Source organism: Alosa pseudoharengus, unplaced genomic scaffold, assembly GCF_046254945.1.
Source record: "Alosa pseudoharengus isolate Yale_2024_CS ecotype anadromous, Long Island Sound unplaced genomic scaffold, YU_APseudo_1.1 YU_APseudo_1.1_scf_21, whole genome shotgun sequence".
Taxonomy (NCBI): Eukaryota; Metazoa; Chordata; class Actinopteri; order Clupeiformes; family Clupeidae; genus Alosa; species Alosa pseudoharengus.
The window spans coordinates 32675312-32696370 of NW_027468674.1; the positions used below are offsets into that span (position 1 = coordinate 32675312).

The 21059-nt window shown below is 41.5% G+C and overlaps 2 protein-coding genes across 3 annotated transcripts in view; one reads left to right on the forward strand and one right to left on the reverse strand.

Annotated features, from left to right (window-relative positions):
- ptprea (protein tyrosine phosphatase receptor type Ea) overlaps nucleotides 1–7228 on the reverse strand; it is a 61472-nt gene extending 54244 nt beyond the window's left edge. For both annotated transcript variants that reach the window (XM_076298671.1, XM_076298669.1), the window contains exon 1: nucleotides 7098–7228. The gene's annotated coding sequence lies outside the window, so the exon portion shown is untranslated. The remainder of the gene's footprint in view (nucleotides 1–7097) is intronic.
- A 1068-nt stretch (nucleotides 7229–8296) lies between these two features.
- Nucleotides 8297–9934, forward strand: clrn3 (clarin 3). The gene is made up of 3 exons (XM_076298832.1): nucleotides 8297–8537; nucleotides 9118–9294; nucleotides 9599–9934. Exons 1-3 carry the CDS (start codon nucleotides 8297–8299, stop codon nucleotides 9871–9873), a joined length of 693 nt encoding a protein of 230 aa, XP_076154947.1. The 3' UTR covers nucleotides 9874–9934.
- Nucleotides 9935–21059: the final 11125 nt, after the last annotated feature.

The following is a 21059-nucleotide window of genomic DNA, read 5'->3' on the forward strand; positions in this document are numbered from 1 at the left end:
ACCATACCCACACTGGCACACACCAAGCACCAAGCAGGAATTATGGGTCATATGATATCTAGGATAAACGCTTTCTTCCAATTTGGTGTGTTTAAAGGTAATGAGATGAGTGAAGCTGTTCACACAGTGTGTGTTATAATCGCTGCCAAAGCAAATATTACTGGTGGTTTTTGAAATATCACTTGAGTGTTAGTACTGTCTAGCAAAGCTTTCAAACTAAAGGTCCCGTGGACATTTTATTAATGTCAGCCTAGCACAGTGGCCCGCAGCCTCATTCATCTTCTGTGTGTATATCATGGCAACCTGAAGGCAGTGTGAACTTTACAGAGAATGATCCAGCTGATAAGGAGTGATCTTTTCCTTTAAGCCACTTTTAATGAACAGCGATAAGCCAGTATAAAGTGACAGAACATGTTCGCAGCAAGATAGGAGATCAGTCGATATGCCAGAACAGAGGAGACAGCCAAGTGACAAACAGTCAGGCCGCACTACCTACATCACATCTCTAAAATGCATCGTCTGCGGACGCATGAAGGTTTGTGTTTACACTCTGGCCACTTGGGTCAGTTCATGGAAGAAATACCCATGCTTGAACCCACCCACTCTGTACACCCACACAGATGCTCTGAAAACTTACATTTGCTCTTTCTTTGAATATCCAGCTGAAAAGCTGCCGCTGTAACAGGAAGCATGAGATCATAGCAGGAATACACCCCTGGCTCAAAAAAGCCAATTGTAACTACTATTACGCCCTCAGACCTGCTATTCCTAGATTCCATATTTTTAAACCAAAACACAACTTCCTTTTGAAGGAAATCTGCCTGGGCTTAATAGCTAAGCTAGTGAGGGTACTGAGTGTAAATAGCTAGACATAGACTATAGACTACACATATTAGACTAGAGAGAAAAACAAAGTGAGCCCACAAAGTGGCTCATCTGTTAACCACAGTGGACCACCAGCATAAGAGAACCACAGTTGTTTATACTAATGACACCTTAAATTTAAAGCTTATTTTTACTCTAGTTTTCATGAAACATATAAGAATAACTGAAAATCCTAAAAATTAACATCAATAACAAATGTGTACTGCACAATTAATGACTCTATTGACGAAGCCCTGTGTTTCCTCATATACTGTTTTCTTTTCCAAGGGGTTGACTGGATTAGTGCTAGAGGGCCAATGTTCCCTCTGAGTGTCTACAGATTGAGCAGTTCTGACCAGCATGATCAAGATTCAGGATAGACCCTCTTCCCTCCCCCCTCCTCTCTCCGTCTCGCCCTCCACCCCCCCCCCCTTGTCGTCTCTCCCTTCCCTCTATTTTCCATCCTCCATCTCTCTTCTCTGCGGCAGCATTAATCTTGACTGGGAACGCCAAACCCCAGACTGTGGGCCTGAAAGCGACTGGGCCCTGTATCTGCATGCCAGCCCTGCCCCTGTGAGGTCCTGCGGACTGCTCCAGGACTACAACATGTCCAATCAGTCAGGCCTTGACAGGGATAATAGGCCTTTGATCCATCTGCACTTCAAATGAATGGCGCTTCAGCGCTGATTTGGAAATGGAGCTGTAAGCTCTGGACTGACTGTTCCATCCCCTCAGATTCATGGGGCATGGGATGAATAATAGAGTAAAATGATGTTTCCTGTCACCTCTTATCTCCAAGTACTTATCCCAAAAATTACTTTGATGACTGAATGAGAGTTTCTCCTCCATTGGATCTCTTTTTGTGAGCCAAATGACAGAGATCAAAACGTAGTGAACCACTGAAGTCAGATTTGAAAGACAAGGCCATTGATTCCTCTGCCATCACAGTCACAAATGTGGTATTAACTTTCATTGAAGGTCATTTGCCGTCTATTTCATATCAATTTTTACTTTTGTTAAACAGAGAAGCAATACCAAAATGGCAAAATAATTCAATGATAAGAGTATTGCAAATTGATATCTTAACAGCATTAGACATGTATTTATTGAATGTACTGTAAGGTATTTTTGTCCCCCACTGTCAACTTCAAGGCAGTGTTGCATGGAAGGCGCTAGGGTTAGACAAGGTTTAGGGTTAGGGTTAGGGAAAGCAGCGCACCTTGAAGTCGATGCTGGGGGCCAAAAAGACCATCAAGCTATTTATTGATGCCTATAAGACGCATCTGGTTATATGTTTATCTGTATCTGGGGGGTTTCAATATCTGTACAGTCCGTATTTGGATTTACCAAATGCAGAGACTTTATGAACAGCAGAGGTGTACAGTAACATTGCTATGACAACATCAGAGGAAAATCTAAATGGAGGCCAGGAAGAATACGAATGAATCAGAACAGAATACGCTAAAATCATTAGACAGATTCAAAAAGAGCATCAGAAATTGGGTGCATCAGCAAAGTCAATCTATTATTCATCAGCTACTTCATTGTGTGTGTGGTGCATCTGTAGCAATACAACTGAGACATTTCCCACAAGACAATCCCTCAGACTAAAAGCATTGCCTTATATTTCAAATGGATTATTTTATGCATCAAGACAATATTCTACGAATAAAACCATACATTTATATACAGTACATACTCATATTTATCAAAAGGTGTGACTATAAAACTGGTAAAACACAAAAACACAAGCTATGATCCAACAGTTACTCAAACAATTCAGCATCTCGACCATTCCTCCATCTAGTAAAAAAGCTGTCGAGGGAAAGTATTGTGTCTACTCTCTACAAATGGCCTTAAGAGCGATAGAAATGTGGCAAGGCCTATGAGATATGAAGTGGCAACAAGAGCTTACAGTCAAGCACTTGAGGATGAATCAAGTCCAGATTTCAGCACTGATAACATTCCATGGCAGACCAATGAGAGGCTATTGAACTCACAAGTCCTACTTTAATAAATCATAAATACAAAACATGGACCTCATTAAATATTCAGTCAAGGCTCATCCTTCCAGAAAAGCTAGCAGGATGAGTCAGGTAAAAGAGACTGTGAGACAGACAGGAATAAGTGAGCTTAGGGCAAACAGAAAAGGGTGTTTTCAGCATTTATTTTCCAGTCTGCCTAATCAGGTCACACCACTGGCTAATCAGAACAATCATCTATCCCTCTCAACACAACTCAAAGCACTATGCCTTCACCACCATAGCACGTGACCAAAGAAGGCTTCTCCCCTAGGCTGTAAAGTAGATAACTACTGGCACACACCAAGCACCAAGCAGGAATTATGGGTCAGGTCTGAAATACACTCTTTGCCAAGCAGGAATTATGGGTCAGGTCTGAAATACACTCTTTGCACATTAGGGAAACATATTATATAAAGAAGTAAATACAAATTTGATCCTGTTAAACCTTGGTTAAAATTTGTATCAACCTGTTAGGTTGATACAAACCCAGTCACTAATTTTGTCACACCATTCTGTACTGTAGCTAAGTTTTAAATAAAACAAGACAGTACACAGCAACAACCTATAAGTCTTCAAATAAATTTTAAATTACCAGACGTTCTACAAATTTATGTAGTCTTTAAAATAGAATGTCGCTGCTGCAGCAGACAATTAAGGCTGTTTATGGGTTATAATGCTGGGAGTGTGTCTGCAAAAGAGAAGAGGAGAGAAGCTTAACCAGAAGTCTATTTTATAAGGGCTGGGCAGATCTGTAGAAATTCATCTCACACTCTGCAATGCATGACTTCATTCCCTGTGTCCCTCCCTCAACTCAAGCCAGATATCCCTCTTATTTTCCCCTCTTACATGTTCCCTCCATCTAAACCCACCTCAACTAGAAGGCCTCTGATTCGCGGGCTTCTCACCTCCCACCACCATATATTCTTGAACTAACAGAATGCCACTTTGAAATGGATCATACAAAAACACATTTTCAACACGACTTACTTGCCGTTTGCAAGTAGAATAACATGAAATAATTTGGGGGGAGGGTTATACCCAATACCCAACCTAAAAGTGGAATTGCAGCCCCAGTGAGAAGGTTCCCATGAAACACACTATTTAGAAAGAAGTCTGGTCCATTCCTCAGCGCATGTGGATGTAACATATGCTTGCCACACTGGTACCACAAAAGTCACAGACAAATATGAAGTTGGCCCTGCCAAGTCTGCCAGATGGTTGACAAACTTCTTCTGTGTGTGTGTGTGTGTGTGTGTGTGTGTGTGTGTGTGTGTGTGTGTGTGTGTGTGTGTGTGTGTGAGGGGGGCATCTCTGAGAAACACAGCTGTGCTGAGTTGAGTAAGAGCAGAAGTGAGGCTGGATCCTTGTATGACTAAGCCATTAATACAACATCAAGCAAAAAAACATTTTTGACATTCTTTCATTCACCACACCAGAAGGTGAGGCACATCTCAAGTGGTATGTTTGTGTAGCCTGAAGGCACATTCAGATGTAGGTTTCAGCAACCTCAACAGGCACATTCCCTTACAATGTTCCCAGTTTTTCCTTTTAGTGATGTTGAAACAAGATGCACTCAGATGGGCGAAAGTGGGACATCTGAGATATAACCAGGGTGACTGGTGACCTATAGACAAGCCGAGCTGAAATCACCAGGTATGGCTGCATGTTATGTTTGCACAGCTGAAGGGCTGGCTATCCCCTATGGCAAACACTGTTTGTGCAAGGGCCCAGGCCTCATCCAATCAAAGGTCCACCCTTTGCCGCTGAGGACCTGGTATAGTATGAGCAGAGGGGGGTTTCCTGACATGGGCCTGGAAACAGGAAGAGCTGCAGCAGTGTCACACTGCCTCCCAGGGCTTAATGACCTCACTTCCTGCTGGATCTCAGGGAGATCTCAGGCATGCAGCAGTGGTAAGTAAATTCATCACTACTGGGTCAGATATGGCTGGGAAGCCAATGAACCACACAAATGAGCTGAACATTAATTTGCCCAATAATGCCCTAGACTCCTCTCACCTAGTTTAGTTAAGATTTAGCATTGTCTCCACAAGTTATCCCTGAAACCTACTTACACAGATTCATGTAGAGCTTCCTTTCTTTATGCTGTTTATACCCATAGCAATGTGTGAAACAGCAGGCTTCATAAAGCCAAGATACAGTACATTTTAAAGAAGGTGTACTGATGAAGTTAGTAAGTTAAAACTCTGTGAAGCTGCCTCCCTCATTGAGATATAACGGGACTTTGTTCTTCCAAAACCCTTAAAAGTGTAGTTCCCAATTCCAATCCGATACACTTTTTTTGTCATATTCAGTGAATTTGCTTATCACAGACAGTCCTCTGTCTATCTATTTAGTGTGTGCCACTCAGTGTGTGGTGTTTGTCATTAACACTTATCTTTAGAAGCCTAAGGCAGATATGCAATTTGATTGGCTGTTGAGTTTAAATATCAACCACCTTTCTCCAGTCACCTGCACCTTTAACCTTGAGGAAACATCTCACATCCTCCTAAGCTGAGGTGATCGTTCCTAAACTGCTGGGGTCCATGTTATTGAGCCGGCAGAGAGACAGTCATAACAGTCTGTAATATCTCAGCAAGAAACTATGCAGGATAGCTGTGGGAGAGATGTTAAAAGCCTAAAGTGTTATGTCAAAACATGTTGTGGTGTAGTGCATTATATTCTGATTTATTCTGATGTAATTTAATAAATTCTGGGTAAAATTATGTTTTAGCTCCACAAACCACTGGGCCTTCAACTGTTAGGCCAATTAGATCATTCTTCTCCATCCAAACACATAGCCTTCAAAGAGAATACTAAATGTAGAATCACCTGGAGCACAGCACAGTCATGCAAGCACACACAAATGCATGAACTTACATACAGTATGTAAAAATACACACACACACACACACAAGGCAAGACATGAGGACAAGATGCATACCTCATACTAGTAGATCACAACTCAAACCTCATACTGTGCAACATAACAGTTAAATATTGCATTCACATCATAATTAACAGGGTCATTTCAAACTTTGAGAGTCAATACGTTTCCTTTTGTAGCCTGCCTACGCCTGCTTCTGTGACCTTGTTTCTAGAGTTCTATGGCAAGAGGGTTCCAGAAATTTAATCCGAAGAAAAATAAATCATGGCGAGATGTTCTGTTGTATTAGGGAAATACTGTGAGAATAACAGTTCCAAGACTACTTTTATCCTTGTTCAGATATGCTCAGCGCAAAAGCATCCTCTGAGGCACCTTACGTTTCCTGGCAACCATAAAAACAAGGGAGAAAAATGCACGATGAAGGCTAACTGTATAGCATACAGCCTTACTGTGCCTAACTCGAAAAATATCATGATAATTTAAATTGAATGGAGCAAACGCACTTCAACGAATAGGCTAGACGCTATTTTCAAAATAGTCCATCACGTCTGAATGCGCATGGGTGGCTGAGCGTTCTGTGGAATTCCGCCTGATTTTGGTGAACAGAATGTGGCTCAACAGCATTAGGCTATTGCGTTAAAGCGGCTACATATGCTTTTCCTATCTATTCAATTACCCCAGAATAATATGAGAAAGAGAGAAACCAAGCACTGGAGACGATGTGTTTGTAGAAATGGGCTCGTGCCTAGGGTTTGTCTGCAGCATGCCTGAACTAGTGCCTACTCCTCAACCTTGCAATGAACCAGCCCACCTACGCTACCAAGCTTGGCGAAGATTCTTTGCGCTCTTACGGCTTATCTCTGTGAAGAGAAGATAACAAAAAAGTATGCTACCATTTGACATCTTCCGAAATAACTATACAACGATACAAAAAACAATGCCGGCAAGGATTGCTCTACTAACCCACATTTAGCCTAGTAACGCTGGGACTCCTTTCACTGTCACAAACGACTTGAACCAAATCTGTTTGCTGATCTACTGACAATGTAAAAACGCTACAGGGACATTTGCTATCCTATCGCGTAACATTGTTGCCCTTATTTACTGGATAGCCTAGCATTACTATACCCTATCAATGTTAATTTCTTCAATAGTCTACCTGAGCAGGTATGTTATAGCATCAATGTCATGAGGCGCTACAAACTGACAGCTCGATCGCCAGCCCCTTATAGGCCAACGAAAGCTATGGCAACGTACGTAATTTACCGATTGCCATAATGTTCTTCAGTCAGTTTATCTGAATTAGAGTAGACTATTGTACTTACCAGCACTTGTCTGAAGATTACTTATTCCAGTAGCCGTGCCTTATCGCTGACAGAGGCACAGAAAAATGCTCTCCCAGGACTGATTTCTGTTCCTTGCCGGAGAGCAGTGAATTTCATTTCTCCGTGCATTGCTTCGCTGTCAGCGAATGAGCGAGATCTCCGGGGCTTTCTTTCCCTCTTTGAGCCAAGGGAGCCGCCTGGTGCTGCGCTGCCAAACGACATGTGCACAGTGGCTACTGCTGCATAGCCCACAGAATAAACGAGAATGATACCCTCATGACAGGCCCTTTAATAATACGTATAATACTAGTAGCAGTAATAATAATACTATTAGCTTAATAAATAATAATAATAATAATAATAATAATAATAATAATAATGGTTTCCTAGTGGTTTGCCATCGTGTTTCTCTAGACAAATTGGTGATTTAAAAGCAATTAGACAATGTTACATATTATTGATGCTTTTTATCCTAGATCATTTTCAGTGCGTGCGCACGCGCGCGCGTTTACTATGCGTGTTTGTTTGTGAATGGGTGGGTCGTACAATGAGTGCAACGGTTTGTGATGGGTGTGTTCGTGTTGAGCCTATTCCGGTTGTGAATGTGGTGATATTTATAAATTTTTCTGTAGGAGATCATTTGGTGCGTCAGTTTACTATACAAGTTTACTATACAGACACCAACAAGCTTTGGGTGATCTCAGTGGCAGTTTATGGCATCATTCCTACTGGGTGGGGTGGGACCTTGGAATCATGACGCTCATCCTCAGTAGGGCTAATTCACTCATCAGTGTCCCACTGAACGGGAGTTGAGACCTGAAAATATCCTGAAAATATGCCTTATGAAATTGAAATTGAAGAGTATCTAGAATTACTTGGCTGTACCGGCATATAGCATATTGCTATAAATACATTGCATTAAAGAACAAGTTAATAAAGGAGAGTTCTTCCTGATATCATCCTGGTTTATGATGTTTGGGAAAGAGCATAAATGCTATGGTTACCACCACCACCTTCTGTTCAAAGGTCAGACAGCTTTATCACCCACAATCCACTCTCCTATACCCAGTGTGGTATCACCCATTAGAGTGAGTTTAAGGTCCAAGTCTATGAAAAGACTTTTGTATCAGTGTAGAAGCCAGTGTAGTCTGGAGGATCAGCGTGGATATATTTGATTATTCAAGAGAAAAGTCAAGAACATGCCAACGTTAAAGAAGACTCTCCACTTCGCCGGCAGTGAGCTGTGCTGTGCTGGTGCCGTGGCTTTGCTGGGATATGGAATGTCTGAAAACTGGTCCACCACTACTGTTAAATGTATCTCTAGTAACAGCACTACATCTGTTAACACCACCGGTTCAGGAATGGTGACCATTGGGCTTTTTGATGGTTCTATTGTACTAGATCAGTGCCCATTTTTTGACTTTTCAAAATCCATTACAGGTAAGCCGGTGCTGACTGTGTCAGTTCCAATACATATGTACATTGCAAGTATTCCTGTCTTCCTGTACAATATCTATAGTCTATAAACTGTATCTGAAAAGGGGGGGGGGGGGGTAATCCCTTTTCAGAAACTATTCTTTTTTTAAATTAAAACAATTATGTGGTATGTTCAACACAGTCATATACATTTTGTTGCATTACGTTTTTGTGCATTCTGCTTTATGTTTTGTTAATACTTAATAATGTTGTCTTTTCTTGAATATGTATGTATATTCTCTCAAAATGCCTGCCAAATATCATAGCAACATCCATATTAGCATTTATGCTAATGTATGCCACATTTAACAACTGTATCAACCTTAAATTGTGTACAACATATAACTGGCAGGTAATAGAGCTTTCCAAAGTTATATTTAGGCTGGAAATGTTCCGTATTTGAGGATCACAGAGGGCAGGAAGACATGTTTGAGGAAACCAATGGATTTAATGTTAACTGTATACTAGTTTAGGTTATATCATGCAGATGGGCAGTAATAGGAACAGTGAACATGTTTTTTGACTTGACTTCCTGTCTCAACAGTTTTTGGGGAGCTGACGGGAACACCACTCATTCTCCAGTATGTAGTCATTGCCCTCCTTGCTCTCTCACTGATTGGCTCTGCTGGAAGCATACTCATCGCCCTGTACAACAGTATCAGCAACCCCTATACGACGTACATGGGACCTATAGGGCTGTATGCATGCAGTGGTTTCAGTGGTAAGAAGTTTGAGCAATCTACACACAGTGTTCATTTGCACACTCTCACTTGTCTCTGGTATATACAGTAGAGATTAGTGGAACATTTGGTCTCTTTGGTACCTGTAATTGAGTCTCATTTTTACTTCCTCAAACAGCCTGATGATTCATTTCCTGGAAAATGATCTCAAATGTCTGAATAACCACTGCCATCAGTTGGCACAAATGTGTGGCTCTGTTAAATTGCACTGACTTCAGATTAAGGTTTATCATCAAAGCCAATCATTACTCCTAATCAGATGGTACATGCCCATTTTTATTCCAGTGACAACATCTCTCCTGGGTTTTATCATCTATGTGTCAAGTGTCCACCTGGATGCTTTTGGTACGACCGTGATTAAAAAGTATGCTGGGGATGCTGCAACGTTTTCCAACTTCAAAGTAGACATGCAGGTGGGCTTCTTCCTGGTCCTCCCATACATTGCACTGAACCTGCTGGCCATCCTGCTGGTGTTCCTGTATGTCCATGCAGCCTACACTCGGCAGAGAGAGCAACAGAAGCCCACAGAGGATGCCCCCAAGGAGATCATGATGTATTGAAATGCCCTGGAATATCAGGCATCATCCACACATGTTCTTTTAAACATATCTAGAACTTTATACAGCTGCCTAATCCCTACCCTCACCCTAAACATATACCTATATGTCCAAATGTCCTGAATGAGGCTGGATGAGGCTTGTGTCTTTTGTAAATGTCTTGTAAAAACTTTGTTCTCCGCAGGCAATAATTTGATACTGGTCATTTGTTTTTATGGTTTATAAAATGTGACCTTGGTAGTCAAAAGTTGCACATTCTAATTTTGAGATACAAGCCAATTGCTTCAAAAAACATTTTCATTTTTTTATGAAAGAAGAAGCATTCAAAATGAATTTCCCTATGTTTAATAGTCAAAATAAGAATGTAAAGTTACAACATATTACTGTATTCTAGTGGGCAATTCTTACGTGTACCTTCCTGTAACACGTGTACCTTCCTGTAACCATTACAGGCAGGTACGCGTAGCATAACCTGTAACTTCAAATGTGATTTTCTCAGTTTGTCAATTGGAAAAAGATGGTGGGAAGTCATAATTCAAAATGCTGAATATTTACAACAATTCAAGATATGGTACCATTTAAAGCTTATTGAGTACTCTATCCAGTGATACCGAAATCTCAATTTTGAATTGTCGGTCACTGTGACTCATTTTGCCAGATCGGGTAACAAATATGAAGATATGAAGATAGATAGATAGATAGATAGATAGATAGATAGATAGATAGATAGATAGATACTTTATTGATCCCCAGGGGAAATTCAAGGTCACAGTAGCATACAGACAACACACGCACATTCACTAACAGTAATCACTAATGAATTCTGATCTCATCCTACAAAACATCAATTAAATGTATGTAAGTACTATAAAGGATGCTGTGTCTATTCTGAATGACTGCAAGCACAGCTCAACTTGACCACATAGACTTTAATATTCTATACATACACTGTAACAATGATTGTTACTATTAACACAATGGCATAAGCCACATAATACTTGTTTTTTATAAATCGAAAGCTATGCTAAAACTATTAGAACTATATTGCCATTTTTACAGTTTGACAGGATAATAGCCAGTTGGGCTACATATTCTCGACTGTTTCTTTTTTTTAGTGATTCCAGATCTGTATTATTTATTGTCTTTATCAGTTTCCTTTGGAAATGAGGTTGACTGGTATATTTGTGGATTGTTTATGATCAAGAGAGTGGTGTTGATCTTAGTGGACACAAAAATAAGATGGCTTTATGTTTCATTTTTCAAGCAATTAAAGATAATTACTATTTCATTATTAGCATTCCTGGATTTTAAAGTTTTCTGTGTGTTCTGATTTCTGCCACTGGGGTTTAGTAGAGATGGCAACGTCATACACGGTCACAGCTCTCTGCTGCCATCTAGCAACGATTCAATCTTAAATTCTTCAATCCATTCTTCTGTCTCATGCTCATGCAGCACAACAATACATGCTCAGCACAAAAAAAAGAGATGAAGGTTTGTGTGTATTCTGTGAAAGTTTAGTGTTTTTCAGAAAATACATGCACATGATCAGCCAGTTATAAAACTATTTCAAAACATATTAATGTTTCTTTTTACATATATTTTTTTATGAATGTGAAATCTAACCAGTGACACACAAACTTAAATGCAAAATGTATATCTGACAATTAAAGAGTGATTTCTTCCTGTGTGAAAATGGCTGAAAATATTATATGAAAGAGAAGGCAAGACAAGGACTCGATGTTGTGGACTCACAGAGCCCCTGGCGCGTTTGTGGGACTGCCCTGCACTCAGCTGGGAGGTGGGAGAGGTGTCTTATTTTTCAATCCTGCACCACTGCAGTCTCACATCTCATGCTGTTTGTACATGCCCTTTTCAAACACTTCACAATGGCAATGTCCCATGGCTGCCATCAAAGGATTCCCCCACTCCTCTGGGAGTCAAATGCCTCAGACAAGGTAAAGTAGGGTTACAGATCTCTTGCTGTGATCTTTTCATCCACATCTCCGACATAAAAGAAAGTGCTGTGGGGACAGCTGTCTTGCTTTATTCTTCTTTTTTGGAGTTTAGGGACAGCTGAAAAACAGTCAATTAATTTTAGTTGCACTCCAAAGGAAGATGAAGACTTAAAAATGTTCGAGGAAAAATAAGTCTTTGTATTTCCGAAATGTAATAACAAATGTGTACAGTCTGTGCCTTGCTTTGACCACAGGTCAGCAAATTGTTTGTTGGTTGTTTGGTGATAGTGTGAACAGAGATTAAAAGTTGGTGTCTGTCATGTTGTTTGGTGCATAACTAAACTCTCATAAAAGCTCTCCTGGTGCTCTGAGGTGTGTGTCCTCTCCCACAGGGAAGCCAGTGGGCTTCTGATCAATACAGAGTCCTGCTGAGAGACGCTCAGGACTAACAACATTATGCCGGTCACAACTCAAGCCCCCGCTGACATGATTAGTCTTCTTGGTTTTTTTCCCTACCACAAACAAACACACATGTGCAAACACACACACACACACACACTCCATGCACAGAGAATGAGTGAGAGATATATGCATGTCTAGACATTAAGAAATCATGTTCATTTCAAATACTTATATCACTGACAACAGTAGTAAGGCCAGGATATTGTCATTTAAAAAGTTGCAGCCCTCAACTGATGTTGATGTTGTCATGTTGTGTTTTTGCCTGATGCGCCACCCTCCTCCACCTATCTACTAATGACGAAGTCAGTAGTGTTTCGGCATCCGGGTTGCCAGCTATGCCAGTCAGGGGGGAGGGGGAGGGGATACACCGCTCTACAGTAATTTGAACGTGATTGCAGTACCAGTTTTGGTCACAATCTTACATACGGTTCCTTTAATGACAAGAGGTCTCAGCAGGAGATTCCTCACTTTATTGTCATTATAATCACATTTTCTCTACAACACCATCATATGAACCACTAGAACACAGGGTAATTCTGAGGTGTAATATGTGTCATATATGTTTTTAAATCATTAGCATTTGAACACTCTGTGATGTTAGAAGAGAGTGCAGAATAGAGCTCTTTGAGATTATGCAGTCTCGTTCATGCATGACGTTTCCTAACAATACTTCTGACAGTCCTGTGTCTTTCTTTGGCGTTTGGTATGCAAACAGCACCTGCATCAAATCAGCAATGGGCCTTAATCTCTTCCTCTTCTGCCCCCTCTCCCACCACAGATAAACTGGGATTGAGCCGGAGCCCTGAGCCCTGACCACTCTTTCCCTGTGATAGGATTAGAGGAGAGACTTTTGTACCTGAGTAACTCTATCCTCTCCAAAGCCTGCATTACAGCAGTCTGTGAAACATACACCTGTGGCTGTAGGGCATGACCACTCACAGCCACACCTGAAGCGCAAACATACACACACACACACTCACACTCACACACACACACACACACACACACACACACACACACACACACACACACACACACAAACACACACACACACCAACTATCAAGTTTCTGCATACCTTTTTTACTTGAGTAATCGTGCCTTCATGGTGAAACTCCAGTTGAACTTACAGTAATACTTCCACTGTGGCAATAAATGTCTATGTAACTACTGTATGTCTATGTTGGTCTGAAGCACTACATACAGTACATATCTGCATAGGTACATTTCTCTTAGACAGCCCACTGTATGCTTTTCCTAGATTTGAATCTTTTGGGTGATTAATGTTTTATTGCAGCTGTTGTGCTTGTAATGGAGGGTGCTTATTCAGTTGATGAAAGGACCTGATTGTGTTAGTGATAATGAATATTCTCCATAATTCACAGTTCTTGATGCCGAGAACCACTGTCTGCAGTCTGAGGATTCAGGCATTCCATGGTGTGTCCACCCCTGTGGTTCAGGGCCCTGGGCTTTAAATCCTGCCCCAAGGCCATGGTGCAGACTTCGGCCCTTATCTGCTGCTCCCCGTCACTGATAGTGTCAGACGGTCCAGCCCACACATGTTTTGGGACGGGGCAGAGATGGGGCTCTCACATGGTCTGTAGCAGCCAACTGTGTTAACATGAATGTTGTGTCGAAGCCAAAGAAACTCCTCCACACACACACACACACACACACAAACACACAGGTCGCAGCAGGAAGTAGAAATCACCAATTCTAGGAATACGTCATATATCTTGGAATGCATAAATAAGGATTTCTTCCCCCACCATTTATTTTAACTGTCAACTGTTAATGTATCTACTAACAGTTGATACATTGACCATAAAGATAGACAGTGTGAGGTGAGCAATTTAGCCTCAAATGCTATAATTAGGCTCTTTGTAGAATCTCTTTCTCTCTGCAATGGGACCTGCTTGCCTTATCAGACATGCATTCTAGGGTTAGAGCTGTACATATTTCACTAAGATTATGCTCACCATTCAATTGAGATTTCTGATGCCCTCAATAGACATTTCCCTCCATTGAAATAGCAGAATTTTTTTTCTGTCACTGCCAGTCTATCTGAAGCCTGTTCCAAAAGACAGGCAAGAACCCCACTTATCTCTGCCATTAATCTTAATTTGTCAGTAAGGGTTGAGTTTTTAGGGGGGAGAGAGGGGGGAGGGGTTGACTAGCAGGCAAGAGGAGAGGTGTGGGAGGGCGGTGAGAGGAGAAGAGGGGAGGGGAGGGACTCAGGAGTAATTGCCCCCTGCTGCTCCATTTTAGCAGATAAGATCTCCTCCCAAACCCCTGAAGTCTTTTCTCCACTTTAACTTGCCACTCCACCCCTCACCCAACCTCCCCCAGCCCCAACACACCCATTCTGTCTGTCCCAGGGAAGAGCTGGGAGAGGACACCTGCATGACTACTGATCTCCCCACCAGGGATGTTGTTCAGGGATTACAGCAGACAGCCGTGCTGCATGTCCTACACATGACACAAACATGTCACACAAAACACTCGCCAATCTCCTCGTCACTACTTCCTCATTTCTTCTTCTTCCTCCTCTTTTTGTCCCTCGATCTCTCTCTTTGACAGTTTGTGCCCTGGGGTGAGCAGTGGTGCTGCTGGACAGTCAGTGAGTGAATAGTTCAGCTGATGGATGTGGTCAGGTTGGAGCACTTTCCCTTCAGTGGGCTAAGCCCTTATTTATGATTGATTAATGTGGCTTCCACAGCTCTGTCTGATTGACATCTACAAACCCCTCATCCAATGCCTGGCAGTTAACCCCATGACACAGTCTCTCACTGAGTTACAGACATAACTAGGACCCAATCAGAGGAAAGGATGTTTTTCCCAACTCATTGATGACAAAATAAATAAATAAATAAACAAATAAACAAACAAACAAACAAACAAACAATCAAACAGTCAAAGTTTCAGTTAGTTTTGCTAATTAATTGCAAAAAACATGAGAGAGATAAATGAAAAGGTATTAGAGGTCATTTGTTGTGAGTATTGTGCCACTTATGGAATTGTGTTTTCTAACAGAGTGGCCCTGGGCTGCATGATTTATAATTTATTTCAAAGCAGCACATTTCCAAAACTGATGTCTTGACGGGTACATTTGAGCCACACCTCATCGGGTCTTCATATTACCTATCCTATAAATGTTATTCTGTCACAGAAAAAAACATGTCTTTGTTACATGCCTGTCACAAACAGGGGCGGAGCCAGACATTGTAAACATTCGGGGCTTAGCCCATTTAATTTTTTTTTTTTTAATTAACCCCTTAAATAATGACTTTTAGTGAATTTTGTGTAAACTAATGGACACATTGAGACTTAAAAAATGTGAAACTAACATTCAACAGATTCAAGGTATCTGACTGGCACACTGTGTAAAATTATAGTTTTGGGTCTTTCAAGAGGCAGTATCTGTTCATATCTGTTTAGCATGTACTTAGTTAATTAAGTGTTTCCTATGGTTTGTATATTATAGTATTTGTTTATTTTCATTAGGCTATTGTTTGATATGACATTATTGTTTATTATTGCTATTCTCCTTCTTCCTCTTCCCTGATCTCATCTGTGTGACAAATATATAGAATATCTTGTACTATAATATACATTATGATATAATTACAGTATGGCCAGTCATCATGATACAAGGGTATTTTAAAAGGATTGCATTATCATCTTGACATAGGCGTTTCTAAATTATATTAATTTTGTAATTTAGCAAGATTATTTATAGGTTTCATCAGGTCCCTTTACACAGGTGCATACAATCAAGCACCTAGATTATGAATGCAGACTGCATGGTGCTTGATTAACACACTTATGGAAAGGGCCCTTTCCTCTCAATATATCATTGTAATGTTTTTTTTTATTTTTTTTAGTTAATAATTAGTTAGGCAGCCAAAACAACATAACATTACTTTTATATTTATGTGGACTCTTGGATTATGAGATCTGTGGTGGTGGATAGCATATCAACAAGGTTTTAAGGTAGACAGTTAACATTCTTTTGTGCAACATATGACACTGAAAAGTTGACATGGGCAGATAACTGTTAATGGGTTTTTCTGACATTTCAAAACAGTGTAGCCTAATTTATTACAAGACGAGGATCACTTTGTTTTGGGAGCTGGAATTTCTTATTCTGCAGTAGGCTTAGCTAGCCTATGAGAGTACTGAATTTGCCTTTTCCGCCGACGAACGAGGACATTAACGTTAACGTTAAGCATTTAGGGAGCTAGCCAAGTAGCCTAACGTTAGCCTGCCTAACTGACTGAAAACTCTTAACGTGAAATCACCAACCTGAAACAACACCATCCATCCGTCATCCGGGCGATGCTGTTGCTTAAACGGAGCTGGGTGGTCTTTTGAAAAACTTTCTAATATCCATAACGTTTCAACAACATATACACAAAGTGTTTTATCACAGACTGTAAAAGTGAACACCGAAGCCATGACGTAGCGTTGTCAAGGCAGCATTTTCACTGGATCTAAACAAATCAATCTAACCATTGAAATCACCATAGCGGTTAGCCCAGAGACCTGGCATAGATCGTGTAGCAAGTCAAATTATTTTTCAATATTGGGCTTTGAAAATAAGGGATATATTTCCTCAGTAATAGAGCATTTTGTGACATTTATAGAGAAACCGAGGGGAAGTTATATTGGAAATAAGAGTTGCCGGGAATTTAAACCACTAAAAAAAGATTTGGGGCTTTTGAAAAAAGATTCGGGGCTTAAGCCCCCTAAGCCACCCCCTAGCTCCGCCACTGGTCACAAATATACCATTTTAAGTCTATCTTTTAGAATCAGAAACCTCTAGCTGACTATGACAGGTGGGTATCATATATGGGCCTTGACAAGTGCTACAAATGTTTAATGCTATGACCGAATACATCGAACAAAGAAAGGAGCTCCCAATCACAAAGGGCTATGTTCCATACGAATGCGGGAGGGCTACAAAATTAAATCTTAGGTTTCTCTTTCAACAGTGGAGGGCGCTATTCAACAAGGTTCATTATAGGTCGACGAATGATGATAGTTCTCCAAGGTTTAGCCCACCTGTTGTAGGAGTTTTTTTAAGTACGAGAGAAGAATGTGAAATTGCTGAAATATACCAGACCAGAGGTTTCCCTTAGCCTAGTCCTGTGACAGATTTTTGTCCATTAAAAAAAGGAAAAGGAGATCAAATGTTCCAGTGTTGTTTACACACTGTATGCCTCCCCGTTCCAAGGTAAGAGAGATAACAGCTGTGGTGAGATGAAAGGGAGCTGGGGATAGGGGCGTGAGCTGGGGTAGCAGGCCCTTCAGTGAAGCGAGACGCCACTAAGATCACAGGGCCACCACTGGAACTGAGACATTGAAGCAGAAACGGTTCACGCTGTTCCTGTGTCCCACACTAACATACTCACCCGAGTGATGCATCTATTTGCGAGTTTCAACACCTGTGCACACAGGCTTCAAACTCACCACTGACCCACATAATTATGGAACAAATCTATCCTACTCTCAAACTTCTCCCACTGAACACTGTAAGCTCCTGATGACCAACACTGCGTGGCGCTGTGACAAGTGATCTGACGGGCCGACCAAATCCACTCCAGTCACAAAGAAGCTGTCAGCGTCTCCTCTGAGTGGGCACTGACAGAAGACAGGGTGTCTCACAGCAGTCTGATGGGAAAAGATAGATTAGAATAAAAGCAGAATGTTCCGGCTGCACAAGCCAGCAATGACGGGATTAGAGGATTTGGAGCCGGCTGCCTTAGAGCTGTCAGTCAGTGTCTTGTCTGTGTCGGACTGCAATTTACTCCCGTCATAGCCTGTCCCTCCCCTATAACTTCCTTTGTTGACTCAATCCTTGTCCCACAGACACCCAGAGCACCAACAGAAAACTGTAAGAGGACAACAATCATGGTCACAAGGCACTACAAATTACCTGCCACACATCAGGGCCACTTCAAATTGCGCCTTTTGGAATGTGAGTGCAATTGGAAGCAGCTTTCCACATGCTCTTTTCATCATGCAGAATTCATTCATCAGTCTACAGGCAGGTAAAGCTGATGTCAGACTGTTTTCTCAGTCTGTCTTGTCTTGTCCTCCTCCATCCACCGCTAATGACGGCTTTTAAAGTCTGCGAGTCAAAGGAAGAGAAATGACTCATAGACATTGATCTGACTTTTAAAAGACTGGAGTAAAGACTTGTGCCTTTTACTGCACAACTGATCTCTCTCTCTCTGTCTCTCTCTGTGTGTATGTATTGGGTACATAGCAATTTGTCTTAGTGCACAAACAAATTTGACCTTGAGCCACCCTGATCCATATTAGCCCAAATCACCTTTTTATAGCACGACTAAAAAATCCATCATAAAATGGAGCCCAAAAAAAGATGGAAGGCCAAAGCAACTGGACCTCCCAAGGTTTGCCCTTCTTTCCTGTTAGTCTGTCACATGGTGATTGGGTAAGTGTCACCAAGAGAAGGAAGAGTCATTAGGAGGTGTGTGTGAGGCAGAGGGAGAGAGCAGGAGACAAGTAAGAGGATCGCCTTGCCAGATCTGTCGTGAGGGCCTGGCCTCCGTGCACTTAGCGGCCGGGCTCAAGTCATCACGTAGGCGGGCACACAGCGGATGTCGTCCCCCTGGGGCCACACTCATCCCCCAGCCCCCATTGTCATCTGTCCATCTCTCACTCCCTCACTCAGCTATTCGCCTGGAGGAAACGCACTTCCTCCGCATTCCTCTTCTCCTCTTTTAGTCCAGGAAGAGCAGAGAAAAGACGAGACGGGTGTGTGTGTGTGTGAGGAGGGTGAGGGTTAGTTCCGCCAGAAGGGTCATGGGTATATCAGTGTCTGCATGTTGAGCCATGCCTGCCATCCATCTTATGACAGACATACGGCATGCCCACTCTTTTATCAACTTTTATTGGCATGTATCCTTAACTTCACTATAGCCATCCAGTTTATTAGGAATTGTTCATTTAGTCACTGGTTTGCTGTAACCATTAGAAAATTCTTAAAAGAAATTCATAAAATTGACTTAACTTCATAAAAGGCCATACAACCATTTTTTATATAGTTTTGTATGTTGATTTGTAGATTATGGTCGTTTGGCTTTTTATGATACAATTAAAATGTAACAAATGATTAAAATCATTTGTTGTTACGGAAATAACAATCATGCATACAACAAATAAGCCAAGTGTTAAAACCAGAGAATACCAAAGAAATTTCCACTCAAATGACTCTCAATAATTTCTTTGATGATACCATGTATGCCTGCTGCTAGTAAAGAAGTTTAGATTTTCATAGTTTCACAATATACATATTCAGTTCGTTCATATAAAATTAGCGGTTTCATTGCATAAAAGGAGTGTGACAGATCATCCTCCAGTGACTGCGGTGGATTGATGGCTGTTGTTTGCGATGGTCATGTCCATGTCTCTGCCCACATGGTAAAGATCCAGGGGCAGATCTGGTCCTGAGCGAGCTGCCATCTGGGGGGATGGAGGGATATCGAAGGTGTCCATCACCGATGGATGCAGAGATGCAGAGGCCAAGGGCCTGTGGCTTTTGATGAGGGTTATGGGCAAGCAGCAAACCTTCTCGGAGCAGGAATGCCGGCAATGCCATGATCCGATGCAGCAGCCCGGCCAGGCTGAGCGTGTCAGAGTGATGTATGGCGTCAGTAACACTAGCCCTGTGGAAAGATAGGGGAGCAAAAGCGCCTGGCCGAACGGGCTTTTACACCCGTCACATTTCAATGGGGGCCGAGCGTAAACACGGTGAAGGCGCCAATCATATTCATGGTGATTAATCACCTGCGCAGACTGACTGCCAGGGCAAGAGGGAAGTGTGTGTGTGTGTGTGTGGGGGTGGGGGGTGGGCACATAGGTTTGCTTGTTTTGCATTGGACAGTGATGGGCAGTGTGTTTGGAGTTAGATGTGCTGTTGAGAGGACTTGTACCCATAGGTCCGAAGACTGTAAAACTCATGCATACTCATGCATCCCAAGATCATATTTAACAAGTGTAAGAGCATCTATATGTCCATATCATTATATTAAAAGTAATTGTTTGATTTTTGGTGATGGTCATTTGCTGAAGAGCACTGTTCCAACGGTGTGATGGGTGAATGGGTGATATGAATAGAGAGGGGTTTTTCAATAGAAAAGGGCAAGGATAGCACTTAAAGTCAAGAAAGAATGTTTTGCCCTGGGGACCTTTAGTTGCCAAACCCACAGCCTTGTCCGTGGCAGTCACTCATTCCGATGGCCTGGGAGCAAGCGTCTCAGGTGGCGTCCCCACACAAGCCTTTACACCTCCATCTTCCTCAGCACATTATCTAGGGATCACTATGTGGGCCTGATTGACAGAACTATCACGGGCATGGCCTGCATTGCTTTACTCTGTGTGTGTGTGTGTGTGTGTGTGTGTGTGTGTGTGTGTGTGTGTGTGTGTGTGTGTGTGTGTGTGTGTGTGTGTGTGTGTGTGTGTGTTATTCCTTCTCCTGGTCTTCACAGTTCACAGTTATTTTTTTAAAATAATTTGATATTTGATGTTGTATATTATGTTGTATTGTGCATTGTCCTTTATGTTTTGTTATTGTAATCGTGCATTGTCATTTGTGTTTTGTTATTGTAATAACAAAAGTTATTATCAAACTGTTATTAGCTAAATAGAATATAACTGTAGCTGTGAAATATTATCAGAAAATTCCTATAATATTAAATCACAAAAAAAATGTCTATGATGGGAAAATATTGCTATCACAACAAGCA